Source organism: Microtus pennsylvanicus, chromosome 12 (genome assembly GCF_037038515.1).
Source record: "Microtus pennsylvanicus isolate mMicPen1 chromosome 12, mMicPen1.hap1, whole genome shotgun sequence".
Lineage (NCBI taxonomy): Eukaryota > Metazoa > Chordata > Mammalia > Rodentia > Cricetidae > Microtus > Microtus pennsylvanicus.
In genome coordinates, this window is record NC_134590.1 from 11,350,006 (window position 1) to 11,377,294 (window position 27,289).

General features: G+C 45.1%; 1 protein-coding gene across 2 annotated transcripts in view; it reads right to left on the reverse strand.

Annotated features, from left to right (window-relative positions):
• Positions 1-27,289, reverse strand: part of Fras1 (Fraser extracellular matrix complex subunit 1) — a 406,459-nt gene that overhangs the window by 53,462 nt on the left and 325,708 nt on the right. For both annotated transcript variants that reach the window (XR_012907226.1, XM_075942834.1), the window contains exons 42-51: positions 24,625-24,815; positions 23,489-23,642; positions 22,157-22,420; positions 19,924-20,112; positions 17,993-18,112; positions 17,573-17,752; positions 6,143-6,267; positions 5,745-5,885; positions 4,262-4,489; positions 1,421-1,534 (exon numbers count right to left, since the gene is read on the reverse strand). Coding sequence is in view for 1 of the 2 variants with exons in the window: in XM_075942834.1 (XP_075798949.1) it covers positions 1,421-1,534; positions 4,262-4,489; positions 5,745-5,885; positions 6,143-6,267; positions 17,573-17,752; positions 17,993-18,112; positions 19,924-20,112; positions 22,157-22,420; positions 23,489-23,642; positions 24,625-24,815 (1,706 nt within the window). In the remaining variant the exon portion in view is untranslated. The remainder of the gene's footprint in view (positions 1-1,420; positions 1,535-4,261; positions 4,490-5,744; positions 5,886-6,142; positions 6,268-17,572; positions 17,753-17,992; positions 18,113-19,923; positions 20,113-22,156; positions 22,421-23,488; positions 23,643-24,624; positions 24,816-27,289) is intronic.

Consider the following 27,289-nt stretch of genomic DNA (forward strand, 5'->3'; position numbering starts at 1 on the left):
ATTATACCTTAGGAGAATCGCTGAAAATCCTGAGGTTGATTAGGATAAATATACTGTCCCCTGATACTGCTCAAATATACCAGCGAAGCTTAATTTCTTTACCCATTTACCCTGCCAACACAGGGTAAGATCCGAAGGCCATGGAAAAAGAGCAGCGAGCAATACTCTATGTTAGTGGGCTTAAACAGAGAAGGGCAGGGCATTAACTTTTGGATTTCATAAACTAGAAGTCTTTGGTGACTTCACTATACATCTATTTAGTCACACAGGGTCTCGTTATGGACTGTAGACTGTCCTCTAACTAGAATCCTGGAACCCTTCTAGATCGGCCTCCCAAGCGCTCAGATTAGAGCAATGTGCTACTATACCTAGCCACTGGAAGTGTTAATAACTGCTATCGGAATAGAGGAGGTATGGGAAGTAGACCCAAGTCTACCCAGAAAACAATCACTCTAGTTGAATATTGAGAAAAAGTCAGTGTGTAAGAAGAATTTACACTGATGAGTGTGTGTGTCTGTGATGCACACTCACGTACACACACACACACACACACACACACACACACACACACATATATATATATATATATGTGCAGGCCAGAGATCCATGTGAGGTGTCTTCCTTTATTGTTCTCCACCTTGGTTTGTGGAACAGTCTCTTCCTGAACCTGGACCAGTTAGACTAGGATGGCTTTTCATTGAGCTCCAGAGATCCGCTTGTCTCTGTGCCTCTGACACTGAGGTTATACACATGCACCATTTTGCCCGGTTTTTCCCATGGGAGCTGGGGATCTGAACTTACACCCTCATGCTCTTTAATGACAGAGCCATTTATTCAACCCTACTGTATTCAGTTTGAGGAACCCAACAGTTCGATAGCTAAGCTCCCTCACATCCCATCCTCAATCCATGAGGATTGATGAACATCACTAATCAAAGCTCTGAAAGGGGAAGAGATGCGCTTGTGCTGGTGCTGATGCTGATGCGGAGTTAGTGCTGAGTTGCTAGCACTTCCAGATGATGAGATGTACCTTAGAAGGGCCTGCTGGGAACCAGGAGATGGAGGTCTCCGAAGGAGGACTCCTCTGAGGACAATTGCTGACAAAGATATCTGCTCCTTTCTATCTAGGGCAAGCATTTAATGTTCCTTAGAGTCCATTCTCCCCCCTTAGAAGTTAATAGTTTTAGCTGAGCGTCTGCCCGCCCAGCTCGAGACACGATTTCCCAGCCTCCCGTGAAACATCTGTGCTCATCTGACCAATTTCTTGCCAACAGACTAGAAGTGGAAATAACACACTCAATTTCTGTCTTTTGTTTAAAATAAAGTTCCTCACCCCAGACTTTGGTGAAATCTGGTGTATTCAACAGCGGTCACTCAGCGATGGGTAGCTCTGTCCCAGCGAGGACCCTGAAGGACTTACCTTGCCATCCATATACTCCAGCCACTGCAGACCGAGGTTGGTAACAATTCTAGGGGTGCCATCATCCACGGGGAGGATGTCCACACGGAACTGCTGAGGTGCTGCAGTCATAATCTGTAGGGGAAGCCAGAAAAACACTCATTACCAACACTGGAGTTTCCCAGACCCTGTCCCTTAGCCGCTGGAATCCCTGCACGTGTCAGAGACGAAGTACAGGCTGGGAAGCTCGCTTCCACCTCTTATCACAACTGACATGAGGCCTTAGAGAGAGAGTGACGATTGACAAGGGGAGTCCAGCATGGACCCAGAAACAAAAAGCAAGGGTGTCTCCACTTAATCTCAAGGGTGTCAGTGCTGTAGAGGTTGGTTTTCACACGTGCGTGTGTGTGTTAATATGGGGTTATCCAGCATTGCTTAGGCTGGGCTTGAACTTCTGAGCTCAAGAATTCCTCCTGCCTCAAGCTCCCGATTAGCTAGGGCTATAAGTATGTGCCGTGGTGGCTGGGTCCGTTTATGTCTTCTTCGGGGGATGTCATGATGCTAGATTTGGAATAAACGATAAATATTGCATGCTTTCTCTGATGTATATTTTACTGTGTACAAATGGCGTAGAAAGGGGACCACGAGAGGAGCAGCTCTAAAGGAGTGGGGAACAAGTGGGGATAATGGGATATAAGTCACACACGCGAATGCAGAAGTCGAAACTTTGGGTGAAGAAGAAGGGGACCGCCAAGAAGGGTAGCCAGGCAGGACAGTGGGGTGTATAAACCAGAACAAAGCAGAATGGCACAGACATATGAAAATGCTGTAGAGACTCATTACTTTGTATACTAACTTAAAAAAATAATTTAAAAAAGAAAAAAATCCTTCCTAAGATGAAACAATACACAGATACGTTTTTCTCTCAATTTCTTGCGTTAAAGTTTTCATGAGAGTCTGGAAACAGCATCATTAAAATGTTGATGCTGAAGCCTCCAGGTGGGATCAGCTCAGAGAGGGAGGGAAGCTTCTAAGCCCAGAGAGCTTGTCTTTTCCTTTTCTTTCTCTGTTTTTGTTCTGGGTTGTTTTAAGGACAGTGCTCCCTCTGTGGGTAAGAGGCAGAAGAAATGAAGAATAAAAGCTTTTATGGGAACGAACAGTGAAAGGGAATTCACATTGTAATTCCACCCACAGAGACAGCCCTATCTATATACAGTACACATGCTATAGTCCAATCCCACGCTCACGGGCTCTGAGAGGGTACCAGGTGAAATGCAGGGCAGTGAGATGCTAGCTTTTCAATCTACAATTTACATAATTTCAATTTTTTAGGATGACATGGTCCCACAGAAGGCTTGCTCTGACACTTAGGTGTTTAAGAGGATAGCCATTGCTGTATGTCTTGATTTATTTTTCTCCTTTGAAAGTCAAGCTAACCAGGAGCAGCAGCTACAGCAAGAGAAAGGACAAAGTGATAGCCTGCCATGGAACAGACAGGACAGATGCAGACAAGGCAGAGGAATCCCAAGAGTCACCTACGGATGCAATGACCCACAGAGGATGACCTTCTGTGTCTCTAAAGGACACAGGAAGATCTCCCTTCCAGGAATATAATTATCCTACAACAGTGTAGGACAGAAACTCGCCAGGACTGAGACTCTTGCTGTCCTGGGGGTATAACAGGTTGTGGGCACACTGCTCACCAACACTGCTTCTGTGGAGCCAGACACAGCTATATAGGGGGTTGGGGTGTCCCCGGCCCACCTTCTACCAGAGATGCATTAATTACAGGGGGAGTTTATGGAATAGTGGAACCCTGAAGAAGGCAGTAGATAAGAAGTCTGAACACAGGTCATTTGTGTGTATGTGTGTGTGTGCGCGTGTGTGTGTGTGTGTGCATGTAGAACCCAAGTCAACCTCAAGTCTTGGTTTTCGGTAGCTAAGCACCTTGTGGTTGGTTTTGAGGCAGGCTTTCTCCCTGGAACCTGGGGTTTGCTAATTACATTGGTTCCAGGGATGAGTCTGTCTTTGTCAACCTCCCTAGTGCTGGGATTATAGGCACACACCACCATGCCCTTCTCTTTACATGGGTTCTGGGGATTAAATGCGGATTCTTACAACCACATAGAGAACACATTCAATCTGAGCCATCTCCCCAGCTCCCTCCTTTTCAATCTTGAAGGAACTAAAGAATGGATGTTGCTTGACATAAGTAGCAAGGCCCCTTATTATAGAATACAGAGGCTGGTGCCTATACATTCTCCAATGGTTCTCTGGGCCTGCCACAGGGCAGAGGCCCAAATGTACATAAGGAGGAGAGGTACCTCCTCCATTTTACGGATTGGCAAACCGAGGTTTTCAAAAGGAACATGACTTACAAAGACACTCACTTGGCTAATAAGTGGCAGAGCCAGGATTCAAAATTTGTGTGTCTCCTGTACACAAAACCACTCTAAATCCCCCAAGACTGAGTGACTCTGGTTGGAATGAGGAATCTTATTCCAAAAACAGAAAGAGAATATAGAGCTATGCGATGTTACAGAAATACCAGATGGAAGAAAAGAATAAAAAATAGTGATATTAATAATCACCATGTCATGCTGGGGGCTTACTAGTTGCCCACAGTGTCAAACACTTAACCAGGACTGTCTCTTTTGGTGTTTAGATAAAGCATCCAAGGCTAACAATCATTATTTTATCCATTTTACAGATGAAAAATGAAGATTTAAGGAAAAGCACCTGTCCGGGACCAACACACTTAACATTAATAGAGTAAGAACTAAGTGTCGAGCTACATGGAACAATTCCCACACAGCCTCTGACAGGCTCTGCTGGGCCTCTCCCTCCTCCACTGACTCTCACCTCTTTCCCTCCTTCCTCAATGATAAAGAAGGGGTTGGTCCCATCAGACACAGTGAAGGTAAATCTGTCTGTAAGGGAGTTGCTGCCATCATGGCTGTAGCTGACACGGTTCTGGTAGATGTCTTCCATAGTGAAGGAGGAGGTGAGGAGGAAACGTTGCCCCTTGGCAACTCTCTCGATGGTGCCATGGCGTGGGGGCTGCACGATGGTGAAGGTGATAGACTCAGCCTGCCAAAAGGAGAAAAGCGAGAGGCAAGTTCAGAGTGAGTGGTGGCCAGAAGCTGGTAAAGGAAGCAGACTAAAGCCATCAAATACAGCCTGTGTTTTCTTTATAGATACAAAGAAGATAGTGAGAGATACCACCTTCTCTCCTACAACTGGGCTTCCATCTTAGAGCCTTCGTCAGAGTGCGGAGTGTGTACCTTTGCTGTCCTCAGGCCTCACGGCGCAGGCTGGACTAGAGGGAAGGCTTGGGCTTTGCCCCTTGGTCACTAGATTCCAGCCTCCTGGCTTCAGGATCGAAAGCACTGGAGCCTGAGGCTTCTGCACTGTGTCCTCTGTCTGGAGAGTGAATTCTCCCTGGTAACTGCACTGTTTGCTCTTCCACTGATGTCTCGGTTCAGAGAGCATCTCCTTAAAGATGTTCCTTGATTACTCTGCCTAAAATAGCGCATCCACCAATCATGATCTCACTTAATGCTGACCATGTCTGATTGGTCCCTGTCTTCCTCCCTCCATCCCTTTCTTTCTACACCCTTTCCTTCCTTTCTCCCTCCCTCTCTTCCTCAATCAGAAAGGTTGTAAATTTGTGGACTATTTTCTGTTTTCTCCACAGCTATGCTCTTAGCACATAGAGCGGAGTCTACAGCCCAGTAGGCAATGCACATTCGATGAAGGCACAGCTGTGCAGTGAAGCCCAGGCAGAGAGAAGGGGGCACATGGACCTATAAGTCAGCAGTGAGCTTCATGTCAGTCTAATCAAGTCCACATGCTAAATGCTCGACCTGGGCAACATCTTGAAAGGAGAGCTGCCCCCTCCCACTATGCCATACATTTTTTTTCTGGACAAAGTCTCTTCTTGGAGTTTGCTCAAATTGTGATAACAAGTAACCATGAAAAACAGTCTGGGTGCAAGAGGTAAAATAGAAGAGAGGTACAGAGGGGCACGAAGTGCCCATCCACTGAAAGACAATACATGTTTTGAGTAAAGTGTCACCTGCCTTATTCTCTAGGAAACATAATAAAGTCAGCATGTAGAGGGTGGCTATGTGCAAGCTGAGGTGAGAATGAATTGAATTGAAAAGGAACTTGATCTCAAATTTGATTTTTCACAGAAAGTCAAAGTGTCTTCTGCTTTTACCACTTGGGGGGGCAGGGCTTGCACTCCCCTCACCACTGAGCACAACCCTTAGGGTGCTCCTCAAGCAGCACCTGCTCCCAACCCTACTTCTGCTCAGCCCGAGAGAGCAGGAAAGCCACTGACCTCTGTGTCCGCATCCACTGCCTTCAGCTCAAACTCTGTGATGGTCTTCCTCACGCCCTCCTGCACACGCATGCCCCGGTTCTGCACAAGGGGCAGTGATTCATCCACAGGGTGGAGAGTGATGTGGAAGGTCTGCATCACCTAAAACAGTAACAGGTGGGTGGGGTGCCCGTCCCCAGTACCACCCTCTCCTCAACCCTTGGCCTGGCTGACTCCAGAGGAACCCTGACATGAACCCTCTGGGGCTCAAGCTCATGGCTGTCAGGGGCTGCTTTTGTTCTGTGGCTAAGAATAGAGGAACACAATGATCTCATAGCTCCAGTTTGTCTGCCCATTACTCTCAATGAAGAAGACCAGGGATCAAAACCCACTCGAGGATGGATGGCAGGACCTCTTACCTCATGCACGCCGTCAGACAGCACAAAGCTGAAGATGTCCGAGTGCTTCCCAGGCTCACCAGAATGAACATACTGAACACTTCCTGAAGTCAGGTCTGCTTGAGTAAAGGAACTAATCCGGATGCCTAATGAGAGGAGAAGAGAGAAACAGGAATATCAAGACACGAGCCATCCCTCTAGGCAGGGAGATGCCAGACTCTCCCACAGAATCACATGTATTTTACACACAGCGTTCATGCCCTGTCCTTGAATACCTTGTGTAGTTCATAGACTATTTTTTCTATAACAACATATGTTCTTTGGCAGTATATGCTAACTTGATTATCCAGGCTTTTGTTTGCCATGGCAACGGGAGGTGCTCAATAAGTGCTCCTTTCCTTTCTTGGATTCAGCTAAAATCTCTGAAAGGCTTTGGAGTCATTGCTGTCCCAACTCTATTCTCTTAAGTTTTACATTCTCCTATCACTTCACAATCCTTTCTGAAACTCTGCCCTAACTCTTGATGGTGTGTGATAAGTTACCTTTGACCACTGCAGTTAGGAGGTTCAGCTACAGACAGTCTGTCTGTGGAACTGGTGAACCATCCCAGTATCTTTCAAGGTCCCTTTCAACTTCAGGTATGTGAGCCTAGCATCTCATGCTATTTTAGGCAGGCAGGTAGTAATGAGATTTACTTCCGAACTTTGGGGTTTGAGCAACCATCCTGTGTCAACTGAACATGACCTAGAAAACAGTGGTCTTTAATAATGTGACATAGAAAAAGAAATCATCATTTCAAAATTTAAGCAATTTTGAATAGGGATGTTATTCTTCAAACATAGATTAGCTCTGTTTTTAAATCCCCCAAATTCAGCAAAAACAGTCCAAAATCCTTGTTTGTATCCTAGACCTACAGGGATTTATATTCAAGATCAATCAAGACTAAAACATACTGGGCTGAAATAGACCTTGGGAGGTAGCTGGAAGATCAGGAGTTCAAGGTCATCCTCAGCAAGGCAGTGAGTTTCAGGCCAGCCAGTTTGGGGCTATTACAAATAAGGCTACTGTGAATATCTGTGTTTTTGACTATATACAGATATGAGTTTTCATTCTGCTTGGATGAGTCTCTAGCAGTGGAGCATTCTAGAATACATACCAGGCATGCATACAAGAGAAAATAAAACAAAACGTTGAACTAAAGGTGGGCGTGTAGCTCAGTTGGTTGAGTACTAACCTAGCATGCATAAGGCCCTATGTTTGAGCCCCTGCACCATAGGAAAGCTGACACGAGAGACGGAGATAAAGTCCTGTCTTTCTGATCTAGTTAATTTAGTCTGTTATTCTGGCCTTGACATCCCTTTGTCACTTCCTAGGAACTATTGTCTTTCACTCTTAATCCTGGTAAAACCAGCTTTATTTTTACAAACAGAATCTGCTTTGACTGCTATCTATTGAAGTGTGGTGCCAGTGCCCCAGGTTTGTCTTTAAGAAATCAACCCACAGGGTTTCCACTTGTGTCTCTATTTTCTGAAATTCATCACCCAGATGCAAGGGCCTTCTGACGACTGGGGCATTCATTTTCTGATGAGGCATTTGATTTTCCTGCACTTGCCCCATCAGTTCTTGACAGGGAAAAAACGCAGCTCCGGTTTCGCAGCTTTGTCTTACGGCTGGACAGAAACCCATGCCGTTCTTTACAAATTTAATAACTTCAGGCATCGGAGAGATGGCTCGGTAGCTCAGCACACTGGCTGTACAAGTATGAGGACCTGAGTTTGGATGCCCATCACTCGTGTCTGAGACTGGCGTGGTGGCACAAGTCTACACCTGGAGTAGTCATGGAGACAGATGGAGCGCTGATGCTCACTGATCAGCTGAATCCGTGATCTCCAGGTTCAGTGAAAGACCCTGCATCAAAAATAAGGTGGGGAGCGATCAAGGAAGACACGAGCTCTGGCCCCTGCACACGCGTGCAAGAAAGAGCACCTGCATGCATGTGCACACACAAGACCAAGTGTACATACCCCAAAGGCATAAACACAGACACGATTTTCAAACTGCAGATGGACTATGCCGTGAAATTTAAGTCTCTTCTCTCTGTTGTGGATCTATCTTCACAGTCCCCGGGAAAACAAACATTTAGACTCTCAGGCAGCTGGCCCAAGTGCCCGATCCCTTTACGAACCACAGCCTGACGATGGCTGATTAAGATTATAGTTAATTTTTCTTAGGACTTAGGCTGTGGGCTTTGGGAGTGAACCTTTTTATCCTGTTTCTTTTGAAACAGTTTTATTGACTTAACCTATGAGTAATTTTAACATCTTATTGTTAGAACTGGCACACAATGAATTGCATGTAAGCTTCCAGTGGGACTACCTCAGTCAAAGTAGTGAACACGTCCATCAGTCAAAATAGTGAACATGTCCATCGCTCCAAAAGGATTCACACTGACATCACATAATCCTTCCACCCTTCCATCTCTCCTCCATCCTCATCTCAAAGAAACCATGACCGGCTCCTGCTACTCCACGTTGGCTGGTGGTCTCTCCTTTTATAAACATATAGTATATAATCTTTTGTACCTGGCTTCTTTCATTTAGCCTAGTTATTTTAAAGTTTAATATGCATTGATAGTTTAGTTCTGGGCTGTGGACATGGCCCAGCTGGTCAAATTCCTGTTGTACAAGCTTGAGGAACTGAATTTGTCACTTCAGGATGTAAAAACCAAGTACAGTGACACACATCAAGAACCCCAGAGCTGAAGGGTTGGGGATGGAAGACAGGTACAGTCCTGAAACCCACCGGCCAGTCAGTCTAGCCAAACTGAGTAACTTCGGTTTAATAAGAGCCCTTATCTCAAAAGTAAGGTGGAAAGTGATTGAGGAAGATGCTGGATGTCAACTTCTAGCCTCCGCTCACACATGCCCATATCCACACAAACATGTACAAATGTTACCCCCTCAAAACAGTCATTCTTCTTATTCCACCAAATGAATATATCATCATTTGATTATGTATGCACTTATTGATGGGTGTTTGGTTTACTTCTAGCTTGGGGCTATTACAAATAAGTCTACTGTGAATATTTGTGGTCTTGACTGTGTATGGGCACCAGTTTTCATTCTGCTTGGATAAATCTCTAGCAGTAGAGGTTTATTTATTCTAGAATACATTTATTTAGGAAACCACTACAAACAAGCCTTCCAAAGCAACAGAGCATCTTCCTACTTTTCCAAGCAGAGTTGGAGATTCTGATCATTGCCCGGCTTTCCCAGTTGAACCAAGGAAAAATTAAGTATCTTCTATAAGCAGAAAACTACTTCTGACTTCCTTTAGTGACATGGAATTTTACCTGGTAATAGCTCTGAGAGGTCAGGTTGGGTATAATACCTCCATTTAAAATAAATCGCGATGTAGTAATAGAATTCTTATGTAATTAAGAAGCTATGTCATCTATCCAAAGTCACACGCTTGGTAGAGGGCAGGGAGGGGGCTGGAACCCAAGAGAGTTCCGTTCTAAAGCTGAGGTCTCTTAGTTCTTACGGTTAAGAGTCACCTGGACATCTTGGGTTTCACCTTTACTCATAAAATTTTCAGGAAAATAGTAGTATATGTCTACTAAAGAACATATAAAAAGACACAGGAGAGTAGGAATCACGCATATGATTCATATGCCTACCACTGAAATAGTACCATGATAATATATTTTAACTGTCCTTCAAATATACTTCATGAATCATGGCCTCACTCTTTTCTGAACTGCTGGGCTTGATGGAGTTAAATATTATTTAAATGATACACATGCTTACCTGCCAGAAAAATCAAGAACTGCGGGTAGACCGTGAACTTCAAGAAGACATGGATTTGTGTGCATGTGCGTACGTACATGCACACACACGTTCTTCTCCATAGTATGCATCTAGAATAGGACCTGGTAAGCCATAGCCACCCAGTGTCTGGTGAACACGATTCATTCTGCCACTACCACTTACATCTAGCAGGTTCTACTGAATAGATTCGCAGTCTCCGTACACCTTTTCTTTTTAGAAGTTTAGCCTTTTTTAATTGGGTGTTGGACAAGGCCAGTCACTCTCTTGTCAGCAAGAAGGTTTTTCTGAGAGCACAGTCCCTCCTGGCTGTCGCAGCAGGTAGCTGTTGTTTGAAAGACTTGAAGACTTTTAATCCCATTGAAGGTGTTTTGAGTCACCAGCCTGCTGGTTAAACTATGTATCTGGCAGCATGACAAGAGACCCATATTAACCCTGACAGTTTTTCCAATTCTCCCGGAAGGCCCACACATTAGAGAAAGCCTGGTCCAGGTCAGGAAAATAGGTGGACGAAAGCATCTTCAAAAAAATTGCCTTCTTAAAGGGGTGTTGGGTGATGCTGCTGCCTGCAGTCAGTACAGCAAGCAGTAGTGGGCCCTGTCATGCTGTGTCCCCTGCAGCTGGGCTGATGGGGAGGGGATAGGAACCTCTGTACTTCCTGGATTCTGACTTACTCCACAGCATCTTGCTGGGGGCACAACTGTGTTTGCCCTCACTTTAAATCACGCGAAGAAACCTCAACTTTTTGTACTGCAAAGTAATTGTCTCTGGAAACAGGGTCCACGTATGTGAGATAGAGAGCAAGAGGCGGTTCAAGCGGGCACCAACTCAGTGTGGCTAGAGTCAGAGGGAAGGCAAGTCGGGGTAGACTGATCCTGGGGGCGAGGGTGTGTGTGCCAGCAAGTGGACAGAAGACAGTCATTTACATGACAAGGAGAGAGGCTGCATAGACCCTTCACTCACAACAAAGGACCCTAACCCTAACTGATCTAACCTTCACTCACAACAAAGGACCCTAGCCTACCCACGCCTGCACTTTGAACTTCTGGCCTCCAAATTTGGGCAAAGAAGCTCCCATTGTTTATGCTACCCAGTCTGTGACACCAATAACCCTGACACACCAAGGAGCCTCTTTGCTAGGAGAGCTCAGGCTAAGAATGTGTGTGTCGGTGTATCGGGCTCAGGCTAAGAATGAGTGTGTCAGTGTATTGTGTCACAACACAAAGAGGCTGGAATAAGTAGTCCTGTGTTGGTAAACATGACTTCCAAGGAGTTGCTCTCCAACAACCTCACTCTCTCTGAGAATTCTCCGTCCCCCTCTGGCTTCTGCTGAAACACATCTGGGCATATATGTCTCCAAGTTTAGGACATTCATTTATTTTTGTCAAAGCTGTTCAATGAATACTGGTTTAAGGGAGGAAGGAAGTTTTTCTCGTGTGTGTATGTGTGTGTGCGCACGTGCACGTGTGTGTGCATGCACACATGTGTATGTACAGATGTGTGTGGGTCACAGAGGTTAACGTGACATATCTTCCTCAGTGGTTCTCATCAATTTTCAAAGAAGAATTATTGATTGTTAATTTATGCATATGGATGTTTTGCCTGAATGCATGTCTGCGCACTACGTGTGTGCAGTGCCTCCAGAGGCCAAAAGAGGGTATCAGACCCTCTGAACCTGAAGTTACAAATGGTTGTTAGCTGCTATTAGTTAGTACTGGGAACCAAACCCCTGGGTTCTCTGTAGCAGCGGCAAGTCCTTTTAACTGCTGAGCCATTTCTCCAGGTTCTCTTATTATTTTTTAGAGCAGGGTCTCCCCATGAAGCTGAGGTTCACCCATTGGTTTGACTGGCTAAGCACCAAGCCCCAAGAATTGTTGCTGCCTTCTTAGTGCTAAGTTTACTGATATGCCTATTGTGTCTGGCTTTCATGTGGGTACTGAGGATCTGAATTCAGGCCCTCCTGCTGAGTGACAAGCACTTTACCAAGTTATCTCCCCAGCCCCGCAAGCTGCTTTGAAAGGACACTCATATTTGAGCTCTATTCCTGAGAGCCTTTTGTCCCTGGGTCCAGGTAGGGGCTGGATATCGTTGTTTTTAAACACACCCTCAGGGCGGTAGCATTTGCTCATGGCAGGGAACGGCTGTCGTAATTGAAAAGCAGAAAGAAAATCATGAAGTCTCTAATGTTTAATGTTTCCTTTCTGCTCTTGGGAGCCGCATAAGCTGGAGGAAGTTATACAACATGGAGCTCTACTGTATCTTCTTTTACTCTTGACATCTCTGAAACTGGAAGGGTCTAGTCATGTCAGAGGAATCAACAAAAACAGTGAATGGTGAGATCATCGACTTGATTTTGTTTGCCCTGTACAGTGGTGACCATGTCTGAAGCCACATGAATTATGCAATGTTCTTAATAAGAGAAACGGAGCAAGCATACCAGTGAGAGAACTATTTCTATATGACAAGTAAAAGCAATACTTCCAATGGTACTTCCTGCCCTGCCCAGAGCAGCACTGCTGACGGTTAGTTAGGCACTATCCGACATGCTCCCTCACGGCGGTCTGACTATATAAGAGAGAGCACAGACGAACAGATTCTGTCCAAGCTGTAAAGTTGAGGCATGAGAAACCTGAGTGGTCTGATCATACACGCACATACAACTGGGCTTAATCTACCCAGCTGTTGTCTCAGCCTAGGGGCCATCCTGGCCTGAGACAGAGCATCTGAGCCTGCCCTGAGGTCCTCACTCTGCTATCTTCTCTACCCCTCTCTTGTGCCCAGAATTACCTGTGTAAGCCAAGCAGACACTCACATGTGCTTCATCCATTCTGAAACCCGGCTGGGGTGATCCTCTCTAGGCAAAATGCTGCTTCCATGAGCATGCTCAGAAGGGAATTTAAAAAGCCAAGAACTGAGCACGGTAACAAACTGAGGTAGGGAAAGGGAAGACATCTGTGTTTGAAAGGTAGTCATGTTTTTTGGGGAGCGGGGGTTGAAGAGGTGGCCTGAAGTGCCTCTGAGAAAAGAGGTCTTAGAAGCAAGGGTAGGTCAAAAAGCAGCAAGTTATGACAATTTATGGCAACACTGTGGTAAATTAGTTTTTAGTGCAGGACCCTTTCCTGTGGCTCACAACAGCCACATACGATCCACCCTGCACCAAATAATGCTTCAGCCTGAAAGGACAATGGTGCGCTTGGTAATGAACAACAGGCTTCAAGCGATTAGTAAATACACGAGGGTAGAACTAACTATTCAGTTGCTTGACTTATGATTTGAGAGCAGGGAGATTTCTTAAGGTAGGCATGCAGCTCTCAGAATGGTGGAAAATGCACATTTTTAGAAGGCTTGGGGAATGAGCCTCCTCATGTACTGTACTATTCACAGAGGCTAAGTGGAACTAGCCTGTGAACAGCACATCTCCTTAGTCAATGCCTCACTCAAACAGAATCAAGATACTTTGGTGCTTACAGATGGAGAGACCTGCCTTTGGGGTTCCCTGGCAGTACTCCTGTGGACCAGAAGTCAAACTCCACCCTTACTAAATGAGATGCGATCACCCAAAAAGGTCATCCGATTCTCAGGTTGGGCACCTAGTGGCTCTGGCAGGGAACAAGGCCACTGGGACAACCTTGCATTTTGACATAAGTGCTGGTGACCGGTCACTGGGCCTCATAGCCTTTGAGGGATTTAAGAAAGCAGTACTTCACTTCAACTTTGAGGATGGTGTGTTGTACCTGCAAGAGGAATCCAGCAGGATTCCTTAAGTATGCTAGGGACAGCAGCTACTCCACACCTCCTGAGGTCCTTGGAGGGAAGAGAAATCATTAAGGGGGTCAGAGCTGTATGTTCTGTTGCCTGCTAGAGCCTCAATGCTGTCAATACACTTGAGGGGGAATAAAATTAAAATCGAGACAAGGATACAGATTTTGGTTTGATTGTCACAGTTTCTCATTAATAGCAATATAGGAGTTTTATTATAGTAGTAATTATTTGGTTCAGGAAAGAGCTATTTCATTGCAAGACATAATATGGCCCTCCATCTCTGTCCTCTAAAGGTCTCTCTAGCTACCACTACCCCTCCCAGTATTTGAGTCACCCAGTATGACTACACCTTAGGAGTGACAAGCTCTTGGTCCCTGGTATTGCCATGCTGGAGAGAGTTAACATTCTAATGTTATTCCTTCCTGAGTGAAAAATGTAAGCAACTGGGTGCCCAGGGAGATGCTCCATTTGTCTACACCTCTCAGCTGTGTGTGGACATCCTCACACAAGAGTGACGTTTGTCCATCCCGCAGTGCTGCTAAAACACACAGTACATGGGATCCGAGCCCCTGGCTTTCTTTCTTCCGCACAAGTCAACTACAGCAGCCACCATGAACCAGAGGTGGAGCTACCTCCCACCTCAGGCCTCTAGATCATTCTGTGATAAAAAAAAAATACATTTCATGCTTTCTGGGCTTTTTGGGGTGGGGGGTGTTTCTAGTATCTTAGATTTTTTTCTAGTTAGTATCAGTCTTGATTCTCATTTCCCAAAGATAAAGATAGTCATTAGGGAATAGGGGAGGAGGGAAAGGTCAGGGTGACAGAGTGGTCTTCTAACCTGAATCAGAGCTCCATGAGGCCTGGACCCCCAGCCTTGCCTCTCAGCAGTGGGAGGCTCATGCCCACCTTCTGCACAGTTCACATAGGGGAAAACAAGAGGTTTCACATAACTCTGCTAGCATCACAATCAGTTCTGAGCAGCTGACATCAGATCTCATGGCTGTCTGGTGATAAGCCCACTCTGTGCAAGCAAGTAAGAGGGGCTAGCACACACTGGAGGACAGAGCTTTGTCTAGGAGGCCTCAGTCCCTACTGTTAAGAGGCACACCTAAATGTACTTACAAATTGCTCTGCTCTCGGGAAGAACTGACCCTGTCCCAACTCCAGATCCTGGTAGACTCAGGCCTACCAGGGACAAATGTTCTGGTCTAAGTCATAGCTAACTGTCCTAAGAGGAGACAAGGTAATCTACATGTACTCCTTCCAAGCGGACTGCGGCCATTCAATAGGAACCAATACATGATGTTCTAACGGGAGGGTGGGGAGACCAGCGGAAGAGGATCCTGGTTAAATGGATGAAAGGGGACTTGGTCTTGGTTTAGAGCAAGGGAGGCATGGGGAAATCCCCACCTTTGTGACAACGAGGAGGGAACCTCAGCTATGAGGAGGACGGGGGTGGGGGGACACACCATGGAACATGACATTCCCATCAACCACTCTGTGACTGGAAAGGGGTGGGTTAGAAATGCTGGTGGGACTGAAGACGGCATCCATCAGGAGGTTAAGTCTGTTCGGAAAGAGCAGATAAAGCAACATCCTAGGTAAAATGGGAATTCTGCCTTTGGGGGGGTACCATCCCTGGGAGAGGCAAGGGTATGGTATCTCCTGAAACAGGTACAGTTTGGTCTTAGCAGAATTGAAAGAGAAAAAGAGAAATCACAGGCAGTCCCACCCTATAGGACTGTGAAGCAGCCTGGGGTCAGAGGAGAACAAGGGCTGGGACTGCCCAGTAGGTGGGCAACTGGCAAGGCCTTCCTTGCATGAAGCTGGGGGGCTTTTTAAATCTGTTCACTCGCCTCCACCCAACACCACCTCCAAGAGCCTGCCCTTTCATCTTTGTGGAGATACAATCAGCAACCTGACAGAATTCTGGCAGAAGCAATTAGCGTATGAATTAGTTATTAACTATCTCAGGCAGCAAGGTATAGAGGGTGCTAATCTGCATATTTCCCGCAGGAACTCTGGGACAAAAGGGAAGGCTGCCTGCTTTAATTTGCCAATCTGCTCATTCCTTTCTGGACCCCCCTTCCACATGCACTGGGCACCCTCTCTACCACCAGGTGGGGCCAAGGGAGGCCTCTCAACCTTTCCCCTCTACCTTTTAAAGCACACTGCCCTCCTAACTGAGCTCTGAGAGTGACTTGCCTGGCTGAGCCCTCTCCAGGATATTACAGTTGCTCACGCCTCTGCCAATCCTTTTTCTTCTTATTTACCAGCATGGCCAAGTTCTTCTCTGTCTTCAACTTTCCTCAAATGTCACCCTCTTGTGAGGGAGGACTTCCCCGCTTCCCACTGGGCCTCTGAACGCTCATGCCATCCTCAGCATCCCTAACAATCCCTGGTCTGTGGCAGAGATTCCCGTGTTTGTCTGCTTACGTTTGACTCTGCATGAGAAGACGAGTCTGGGAGGGCAGCCATGTCCCCGGACTTGATATTTTGCATGGATTGAAGAATTTGTCATATAAAATCCAAGGAAATTCCAAGAAAGACCTACACCTTTCAAGTTGTCCCTGCTTCTAAGAAGTGACGGCAATTCTACCTTTAGAATTAGTGGGCAAGTATCTGGGGCCCTCACGTCATACAACTGCCAGATTCTACAGGTTCTCCCCTGAAACCCCTTCCCTCTTCTCTTGCTCTCCTTCTCCCGGATCACCTGAGTGAGTACTTCAAAGGGACCTGTCAGTCACTCTCAAATTCCCCCTTTATGTTGCCACAGTTTTCTGTGCAGGTGAAGAAGCCTCATTGCAATCTACAGGCCTGGTGTGGAACCTTCCTTACCATGGCCATTGTCTCACTTTTCATTCCCCCATTTCTTTCCATCCGGTATTTGACTCCCTCCCCTGCTCAGAAGTCTACAGTGATACTCTAATTTTTTTCTGGTGAGCAGAGATGATCTATCACAACATGGAGGGCTCTCCATAGTGTGCAAATGTACCCATGAGTCCTAGCTCCTACTATTTTAGTCTATGCTAATATGGTTCGCTTTTGTTGGTTTCTACTTTTTCCACCTCTGAAAAGAATGCAAACCTAACTTCCCTGAACTCTGACTCCTAGGGACATACTGAAACCCTACTCAGTGTGAACTTTCTGGTTTTTGGACTCCTTCAACTCCAGGTCTGCACCTGTCTTCCCTGAGTTACAGGATCTAGGAAGGTTCCCTACCCCAAAGTAGAGAAATTCAAAGGGTAAGGATTCATTTCGTTCATCTTTGCTTCCTACGTAGCTGCTGAACTGCAGTCTTGTCTGGTACACATTCTCCTTCACCCTCTGTTGAATTCCGTTTTTCTCCCCCCTGGTGCTGGGGACTGAGCCCAAGGCCTCATGTATACTAAATACATACCAGACCACTGAGTTACAGTCCCTATTGAGGTCAATATTTAAACACAGGACATTATACTGTGCATTGCAGTCGAGTTAATATAAAAGACCAGAGGGGTATAGTTTAAAGATTTTGGCTATCTAGTTATGGAGATGAGTGTTTACCTAAAATAATAGGGTTTTTTTGTGTGTGTTTCTAATGGTCACATCCAGGGTTTTACTCATATTTAGGTTATACCCACCTCCTTACTCCACATGGTCATTTTTTTTCTAATTTAGTTTTACCAACTATTATAAAGTGTTTAATGTACACCAAATACAATGTACCAATTGTATTGTATACAATGTACCAACATATAATGGTAAAAATCAGTGAGGCAGAAAATAAAGATAATTAAGACAGACTGTGGGTGTATATGCACAGAACGCAGCAGTCCCCAGCACTTACTGAGTCTGCAGGATGGAGCAAGAGATGCCCACATACCTGGTGATGCCACATGCTCCAGGCGGCCCAGCTGGGGTTGGGCGGTGATTCTATAGATCAGTTCTGCAGGCTCACTATCCTCATCAGTAGCTGAGAGCTGCGCAGTAGTGATTTTCTTCATTGAGTTCTCATCCAGGACCAGCCCTTTATTGGTGGTGATGACCGGTGGGGATTTGGCTTCTGAAAATACCAGAAACAATGGTTCATCATGGGAGGTTTGCAGCCCCCCAGCTCCAGGTCTGGTGCCCAGGAGGTAGGCTCAGCAGAATCGGAGCTATCTCTCAAAGGCCTCAGCAAGGGGACAGTTTTAGATTTTCACCTTTACCACGTGTGTGGAAGGAAGGAGGGCTCAAGCTCCAAAGCGAACACGTGGAGACTACAGAGCTGCTGTTTTCTGCTGGAAAACCTGACACCCCTTACCTAAAACACTGATGGCGAATGACTGGTCAGCCAACTTATTGCCTTCTCCATCAACCACATCAAATTTAAAAGCAAAGCTCCCACCATGTTCTCCTGGTGCATGGCTGTATTCTATGTGCCCTATAAAAAGGAGGAGAAAAACAAAAACAAACAAAAATAAGATTTGTTATTAGTTCTGTTTGCTACTTATTTCTGAAGTGAGAGGTGGAACTTCAGGTGGTGTTCACACCAAGGACTCAGTTTACACCTTCCCCACTTGGCACCATTTTGACATTGAAATCTTTTTTCTTCATCTTTTCTCTTCCTCTCCTACCACTGACTTCCTCATATCCTAAAACCTCCCCATAACAAATTTCCTCCAAGTGGCATTTCTTATGCTCAGTGTTTTTGAAGAACCTAGCTTAGGTTCCAAGATGGCCTTATAACTACATAAATAATCAGAATGACTAGATGGGTGAAACTGCACATGTGTTCAGTGTGCACTGACCACGCCCACATCATTTGGAGAGACCCTCCAACGTACCCACATCACAAGGCAAGAGAGTACAGGCCCGTGGTCTGCCTCTCAGGATCCTTTCCCTCCCCATGGCCCAGTACACGGAAGATCACCAGCTACTGTAGTGGTATTTCATTTGTATTTTAATAAATAAAGCTTGCTTGAAGATCAGAGAGTAAAACAGCCCCACTGGTCAGCCTAACCAGGCAGTGGTAACACACACCGTTAATCCCAGTAGCTACATTAGTTGCCATAGAAACCGGACAGTACATGCCTTTAATCCCAATGGTACATGCCTTTAATCCCAGCACTAGAGAGGAATATAAGATGGGAGGAGACAACTCTCAGGCTCAGTCTCATTCTGAGATTCCTGGAGGCAGGATCCCCATTTCCTGACTAAGGAGAGGTAAGAGCCAGTGACTGGCTACTTTGCTTTTCTGATCTTCAGGATGAACCCCAATATCTGTCTCTGAGTTTTTATTAATCATGCTGCAGGCTACATTCAACAGATAGATAAATTGGCACATAATCTTCAAAGAAGTCAGAAAGGCTCCATAAAAAGAAAACAGTGCATCCCATTCTGTCAGCTCGAATCATTTGCATGGACCCGTCAGTGTATACGGAACCAGACCCTCGGAAGAGCTGCCGCGTCTCAGTTTTCACTGGGAGACACAGAGGATGCAGTAACTAAATAACTACTATAATGCTGTAGCTCGCTGCACCTCTTCAATGACCCACAGACCCAGTGAACACCCAGCTGCTCTCGGGTTGAGGTGTCAGCACACTGACAGAGCCCATAGTCCTGTTCCTTGTGTGTGGGGGGGAGGGATGGACATATTTCTACCTCTAAAAGGAACTGCACAGGGTCACATGGCTTTGGACTCTTTTTCCCTCTCTAGCCCTAAGAGCACTGCACAGTAACTGTGTAGCATTTAACATTCAGGCCTTCGCATGACATCAGCATTTCCTGAAGGAGGGATGAGCCGTGTAATCTCCCCCAGGCAGCTCCAATTTATGCCCTTCCATTTCGCTTAGTTCATTAACTTGTGCTCTTAGGGGAGCCAGGAAGAGATATAAATTGCTCACCTAAGGAAGGCATAATTTTTACCATAATCCATCTCGACTCGCTTCTTTTCTCTTTTGCTCTCGCACACATACTTTTTAGCAACGCAGCAAGACAAAATGGTATCTTTTCCCGCTATCATAGCCTCAAATTTCTCAGAAAATACATTTTTTTTGCCTAAAAAAATAGCTCTCTCTTTTTTTTAGAACAAAAGAAAAGCGAGACCAAGAAAAAAAATGAAGCTATAACTCAGCTCATATCAGAATCAAAGATCGCATGGGTTCCTGCCATAAGCTGCCAGGCACCTAACCCCCCTTCATTATACCAGACAGAGCATAGGGAACCTGGACAGGCAGGGGTAAATAGGCTGACCTTGGTTAACGTCTGCCTGGCTGAAGCTACGGATGGGGCCTCTAACAGAGATTTGCTCCGGGGGTTCAGGCTTCGCCATCTGCAGGCGCCCTGCACCAGGGTCTTCCTTCATGATGTATATAACCTGGCCGTCATCTGAGTCAGCATCTGTCGCTTTCAAGTCCCGCTCTGTGATGCGTGCTACAGACCCTGGGGAAGAATGGGAGAGAGAAGGTCATTCCCCACCATTGCCTTCAAATGGGATGCCGAATGATTTTTTTTTTTTTATCGCACGTTACTTGGGCCCATGTACCAGGCACTTGCCTGTCTCCATTTCCAGCTGAATAAACTCTAATTTCCCTAAATAAAATCATTTAGAACTATGCCCTTTGTTTGTGTCCACTTTTACTCTCTCTAGTGCTTGCTCTTGTAGTAGCCTGCCAGTTAGAACCTGGTAAGGCATACTTCTGTGACGCAAATAAGTTCGAGATCTAGAATCTGCTTCGATTCAATCTCTTGGGTCTTTAGTATAACCAAATCAGAAAAAAAACAGTTGTACATAAGCTCATAAACATATCTCATTGTCACCTCAGATGAAACAGTCAAAATCAGTGTCTCCTAAGTCAGAAGGTATACCAAGCTCAAGGGTCAGGTTGAGGAGCTGTGTAGAAACTGGAGACGGGGCAAGACACTTACCGTAAACGCTTCTCAGAGTCCTGCCCTTGGCTTCCTGCCTGGCTACTTTCTCATCTTACAAACAACCAACACTAGTAAACACTCACCATCTGTACCACATGTTCAGGTATTCGGAGTGGCAGACATTTTTGGACAAGAATGCCTTTAGCATTCTACCCAAGCACCTCTTAGTAAGTGACCTTGACGAGTGGGGCAATGGCTTCCTTGAGACGAGGATCAGACTTGCTCAGAGTTTTCTAGAATATGGAATATCCCCAGTCTCACTGTTCCTCTTGTGTCATGTATCCCAGTACATGTGACCTCATCCCTGTGGTCCCTCCATAACACCTCTTGTGTCTGGGAGGACAGAGGGAAGTGGTTTGGACTTTCTGATTTCCATGCTGCCTGCCACACTCTAAGCAATTCAGTACTTTCTCTTCAATTGGGGAAAAAATCAGGTCTTCTCCTAGAGTCCATGAAACAGTATCAGACCACTCTGTTTGGAAGTAGTGAAAATCTAGAAGCTTTGGTAATTCTCAAAATTGCAATTTTTATTTATATTGTGTATTTATTTTTCAATACAAAATATATGAGAAACTAGGATTAGATAACTTAGAATCCCAGGGCACTGAGACTCGTGTCCAAGGCCCACTCCCTGTTCATCTTACTATATAGGAAGTTCACGGCTAATGCATGCCATTGCTCTTTTAATGCTGCCAAACATGGCAAAAGTATGACAATTTGAAGCTAGAGTAATTTGCATGCATTTGCATAATCTTTTGATTCCTGGTAGCCTCCCAACTGCTCTCCCATGCCTTTTTAATTTTCTTAAAGCATCTTGGAAGTCTGGCCAGAATTCTTTTGTTGTTGGGTCCCATGATGCTGGCTGGACAGAGGCTCTGCTACAAGAGGCCTGGGTCTAAGCTGCACCTTATGGTTTTGAGGATACTGAAAACACGGTAAACATTGCACAAAATGTTCTCAAATTCAGACAGAGGTGTCTTGTCCAGGGAATTTCGTTGGCTTATATTTCTTATCCACAACTCAGTGTTTGTAAACAGCAATTTCCCCAAACTCTACTTTTTCTTAAATGTTGACTAGCTCCCCTAAGGTTCACCCACAACACCAGCACGGAAGAAGGTACACTCTACATGTATGGAAAAAGGAGGCTACTCTCCACGGCTGCAGAAACAACTGCTAAGGTTTGAATATGGATGTTCTCAAGGGCTCATGTGTTAAAGGCTTGGTTCTTAGCTGATGCCATTTTTTCTGGAAGGTGCTAAGAATGTTAGGGTGTAGGGCCTAGCTGGGGAAGTAGGTCATTGGGATATGACCTCGGATATTGCTAGATATTGCTCTGGTCCCTAGTCTGCCTCTACTTCCTGTTTGTCATATAAGGCAAGTCGCTCTGATCTACTATGCCTGCTTTTGCCATGGTGTTTTTCCTTAGCACAGAAAACACCGGAGGCAGCCAATGAGGAACGAAAGCCCGTGAAACCATGAGCTCAGAGAAATATGCTTCCTGTTACAATGCTTCTTGGAGATGTGTGTCATGTGACAGAAAGTTGGACTACCACACCTGCTGAGAGCTGAAGTCCTCGGTTTATTGCTAAGTGGGGCATGTCGCCTGTAGGCAGTTCTATGTAGATCTCCATCCTCCCCGCGTCTACATGGAGGCCATCAGTGAGAGAGAACCGAAACTCATCTACCGCCATATCATTGTCACCAGGTAAGTAGCCGACCAGCCCAGCCAGGACATCCTGGTAGGTGAAAGAGGAGCCTTGGTCTAGAACAGTCCCATTCTCTAGAGGGTCAGAAGCAGTGTGCCTCCGGAGTAGGTGACCTGCAGAAGCAAGAGAGGAACAGAAAGAAACACAATGGTTTTAGATATTTGAGTCATCAAAACATAGCCCAGTTTTGCTAACTAGCATAAGCCTACATAGAACATCAACTATCTCAGAGACTCTTGGTGTCAATACTAGGTTGTGCCCTGTGGTCTTGTCTATAAATAAAAAAGGTCAAAGTCCCACTCTTGTGGTTAAAACTCTCCTGAGGAGAAACAGGGAAGTCATAATATAGTGGCTTAGAGATCACATCTCCCTCCCTGGATTCAAACTCACTGCATGATCTGAACTTTATTTTCCCTTCTGCAGTGTAAATAGTACACTCCACGTTGTCCTTTGCCTATAGGATGCAGACTGAGGGCCTATGCTTTGAACTCCTTTTCATTCAGGAAGGCGATAAGTATGCTCATATTGAGGTTCGTTTTTTAAGGGGTCACATACCCCAAGGGTACAGTTCAGAATGCTTCATCAGAGAAAGTGGAAGTGAAGGAAGGCAAGCTGAAAATGCAGTGGCCAGTGGCCTCTTCCACCATCAACCCTGCGCAACAGCAGCAGTTCAGGCTTTGAAAGGCCAACCTGTGTTAACAGTGACTGATACACTGTGTGGCTCTGGAGCTTCAGGTAATGTTGGGTGTGGCATTTAGAGGAGGGGGTGGAGGATCCCCACAGTAGTTCCAACATTGGCTTTGAATTAAAGACTGCTCCTCTTGTAAAGAGAATAGGTTCGTAAGAGACTTCTAACGTAAGGAACAGGCTGCACGAGGAAGCCTTGGTGAGCAAATGACAAATCCACCTTGTAAGACGCAAACACTGAAGCCAGGAGAGCCAGGAAAGAGCTGAAGTGGAATTTCAGAGACGCCAATTACTTAGCACGCAGGCTTTTAAAACAGCGTCTACCGCAACTCCAAAGGCTCTTGGCTAGCTGTGAATCTAATTATATTTGGAGGCAAAGAATGGGCTGTAAGTAGGGAAGGAAAAGGAGTAAGGAAGCAATCTGCAAGCCGGTGCTCACCACCCGTCAGGCACCTCAATTAAGCCGCCGCTTTCCACTGTGGCTTGTGTCTTACCGTGGTCAGGCTTTTTCATCAATACAAAAATCAGCTCGTTATCTGGGGTGTCCAGGTCTCGTAGGCTCAAGGAAGAATTGCTTATCACCACTCCTGAGCTCAGCCGCACTCTGAGCGGCCAAAGGGTCATCCTGGGAGGCTCATCATTCTTCCTCTGGTTAAGGGAGAAAAGACTGGGTCTCACACAGATGTTAGCTTAAGAAGGAAGAAGCATGCCTGCCTCAAGAGAATACGTCATGACTGCAACAGCTCTCATTAGCCACACAGCATTAATGTTCACTGTGCTTCTGCCTTGTCAAAATATTAGTTAAAAATAAAAAGTCACAGAAGCAGAAGGCTGATGAGAATTCTATAAACAATTTCTAAGATGTCTTCCAGGGGTACAGTGGACCATATTTTTCTAGACTTAAATGATGGACGGGACGTATGATTTAGAAATACAAGTATATTTGAGGATCAAAGACTATTTTACACATACCACCATAGCTAGAGAACATCACAACACTGGCAAAGCTTCCTCTGCTGCCTCCCAGCCCTGCTCCAATCCTGAACCTTATAGTTGTTGAAAGTCCCACACGTTTTATTTTCCCAAGGCAGAGGGCATTCATCCATTCTGAGATTTTTATCTTTTTCTCCCTCTCTTTGATATCATAAAGCAAGACTATTATAATAGTTTCTCAAATGAAAATAAGTGCAGGATAGGGGATCAAATTTCTTTGGTGTTATTGTTAAGTGAATAAATGAATTTTTAAAAAAGGCAAGTATGTATGCCTACATGTGATAATATCAGAGAAAATGGGCATATGTTTATTTTCATCTAATGTGGGAGTGGCATGGCTTCTCTGCTTCCGCCAAACTGTTTTACCCAGAACAAATTCATGTTCTACTAAAACAGAAATCCAGATTTCCAACCCTGACCTTCCCCAAATGCCAACTATGATTTCACATTTCCAGAAGGTCAGGGTTATGTGTTAAAACTGATATTTGAAGTTGAAGGTCACATCCAACCCTTAGCTTGTGAGTCAATGTAAGGGCGCTTGTTTAAGACTAGGACATCACGTGGTTTAAGGACGGCTCTTTTCAGAGTGGGCTAGTGTAAGGCTGAAGGCTTCATCTCCAACAGCTAAAATCCTTACCTCAATGGTGATATTGATGCTGTGAATTTCAGAGCGACTGTTTCCATCGCTCACATAAAAGCTAAACACATCATGGGTCGGCTCAATGCTTTCATGAACACTCTGAAAGTAGTAAATGTAGTTTTCCAGGACATCTTGAATAGGGAATGATGCCTCTGGGTCACTGATGGCTCCTGGACCAAAGCGATCCCCTGCATAACATCAAGAGAAAACATTTACCTCAACTGATGAGTACCTGAACGCTGGGCTGATTTAGAAAAGAAGACATCGTTATTAACATGGGATGAAAGAATGATTGTGGGCGGAGTTAGGACAGAGTGGAAGCCCAGAAACTAAAAGGCTTAGGTTGGGGAGTGTTTCCAAGACCATCCTCTACCTATAAACAGATAGTACCAGCCCCGCTGTCTCTACAGGGAATCAGGTGAGATGATGCACCTGAAACCACTCAGTTGTTTAACTTTTACATAGCACAGAATCAATGGTTGGTTTCTTTCTAATCATTTATATCGCACACTGGGGAATAAACAGCAACATGATAGCCAGTGTTCTAATGTAAACTTCAGCAATTTCAAAAGCACTCTGTCTGGTTTATCTTTCAAGTGATAACAATTTCTCTATATAAGAAAAGTTGACTATGGCCCATTCTGTTTAGAACCTCTTCTCCAGTACCTTTCCATTTGACTTCAAAGTTTCTTGTTTTAAGCTTTATTTCTTTAACAATTTCATGTGTATGTTTATGTATGTATATATGTATGCATGCATGTATAAGATGCAAATAATATTTGCATATACATGTAATCAAATGTGTATATGTATAAATGTATCCATGCATGTATAATATAATGTGTTTATATATAATCATACATGTATGTATGTATGTCTATATATTATCACACACACACACACACACATATATATATGTATGCATGTATGTATAATCTTGGATCAAAGTTCTCCCATTATCTCTCTTATCCTTCCCTTTCCCACCTAATTCTTTCTTTTCAAATATCCCCCTAGTTTTTTGTTGTTGTTCTTGTTTGGTTTGTTTGTTTTTTGTTTTTAAAGAGCGATTTAGGGACAGAGACCTCATTTAATTAGGGTTACTGTTTGAGAAAGGGGCGATGTACCAGGGGACAAACCATAATCCCCGTACCCTTTCTTTCTCTTAGAGTGGCAGCTGAGATGCTGACAGACGCAGCCCTGTGGACTTGCGAAGGAAGGCACTGCTGCTGAGGTCCTGGGTACAGCAGCTATGACATCATTCAACAACACTCTTTCCCTCATTCCAGGGGTGATCTCCCAGTGTCTTGGAGGAAGCTGCACATCAGTAAGAATCCAGCTCATAGGATAGTATGCCAGAGCTACTGGGTGCCCAGAGATCATGCAGATGCCATGATACTCAGGAACCTACAGACATGGAAGTATTCAGGTCCATTTCAGGGACAAAGTGCTGCTATAGTTTGGATAAGTTTCCCCCAAAGGCCATGTGTTAGTCTCCGGTCTGTGGTGCAAAACCTTCAGGATTTGGGATTAAGTGGGAGGTCTTAGACTCACTAGAGGTCCTTGATGGGGATTCTAGGACCATCCATCAATTCTTTCCCTTCTTTTACATCCTGGGCTTAAGAAAAGAGTTTTGTTCTACTATGCCATTTTAGCTAAGGTGAATCGTCACAGCGAGGGTCCAGCTGATCATGGACTGCTACCCTCGAGATCAGGAGTAAAGCAAACCTCGCCTCTAGAAGCTGACTTATTGCTGGTGTGTGTTACAGCAACTGAAAGTTGATCAACGGGTATATTTGGGAAGTGAGACCCCCAAAGTTCTGTGTTTTGTTGTTTCCGGCTCTCTCTTCTCACCTAAAAACAAAGGCAGCAGAAGGCCAAGGGGAAGAGTAAGCAATGTTCAAACGATGAACAGGCTTGGCCTCTATTTGGTTCTAGTCAGGTCCTTCTAATTGATTGGTTTTTAACTTGCTACCACAGTCTTCAAGAGTTGAGACAAAGAAACCATGTCGACACATTTCCAAAGTAGAGGTGGTCCAGAGGGAAACAGAAAAGGCTTCCTCTCCCTTCTCTATGACACTTTCCAAAGACCAGATTCTAAAAAGGCCATTAACTTCCCGACTCTAGATGGTGCCATCTGTTGGTACCCGATGCACAGACAAGGACTGAAATGCCTTTTGTTGGTTTGTTTTTCACAACTTGTTTGAAAGAAAAGAAAGAAAATTGAAGCTGAGAGAGACCTAGGCAGCCAGTGACTCATTGATTCCTGTGACACCGAGATTAGAGTTTCTGGAACCAACTGCTGAGAATGCCTCTAAGTTTTACTTTCTCCGTTCATTGACCCTCAGAAACTGGGAAGTGGGGCTTTGTTATCTGGGTCAAGAAAACCCTCAGTACATGACAACCTTGAAATACACAGAATAAAAGAAGCCTTGTTTTAAAATTGTTGGAGCGTTAGTTGGCCATCAAGGGACCCAGACACGAAGCCGTAAGCACCAGTCGTTCCAAGTTTGAAAGGCACACTTTCTATTTTTACTGTACATCATCGATGTGTTCCCTGCCTTCCTCAGCAGAATGTCCTAGGTACAAATTAAACAGCCCCTGGTGAGTGTGCCTTTCATCTTGGACACCTGCTTTCCTCAGCACTAGAAGACAGATGTCCCCA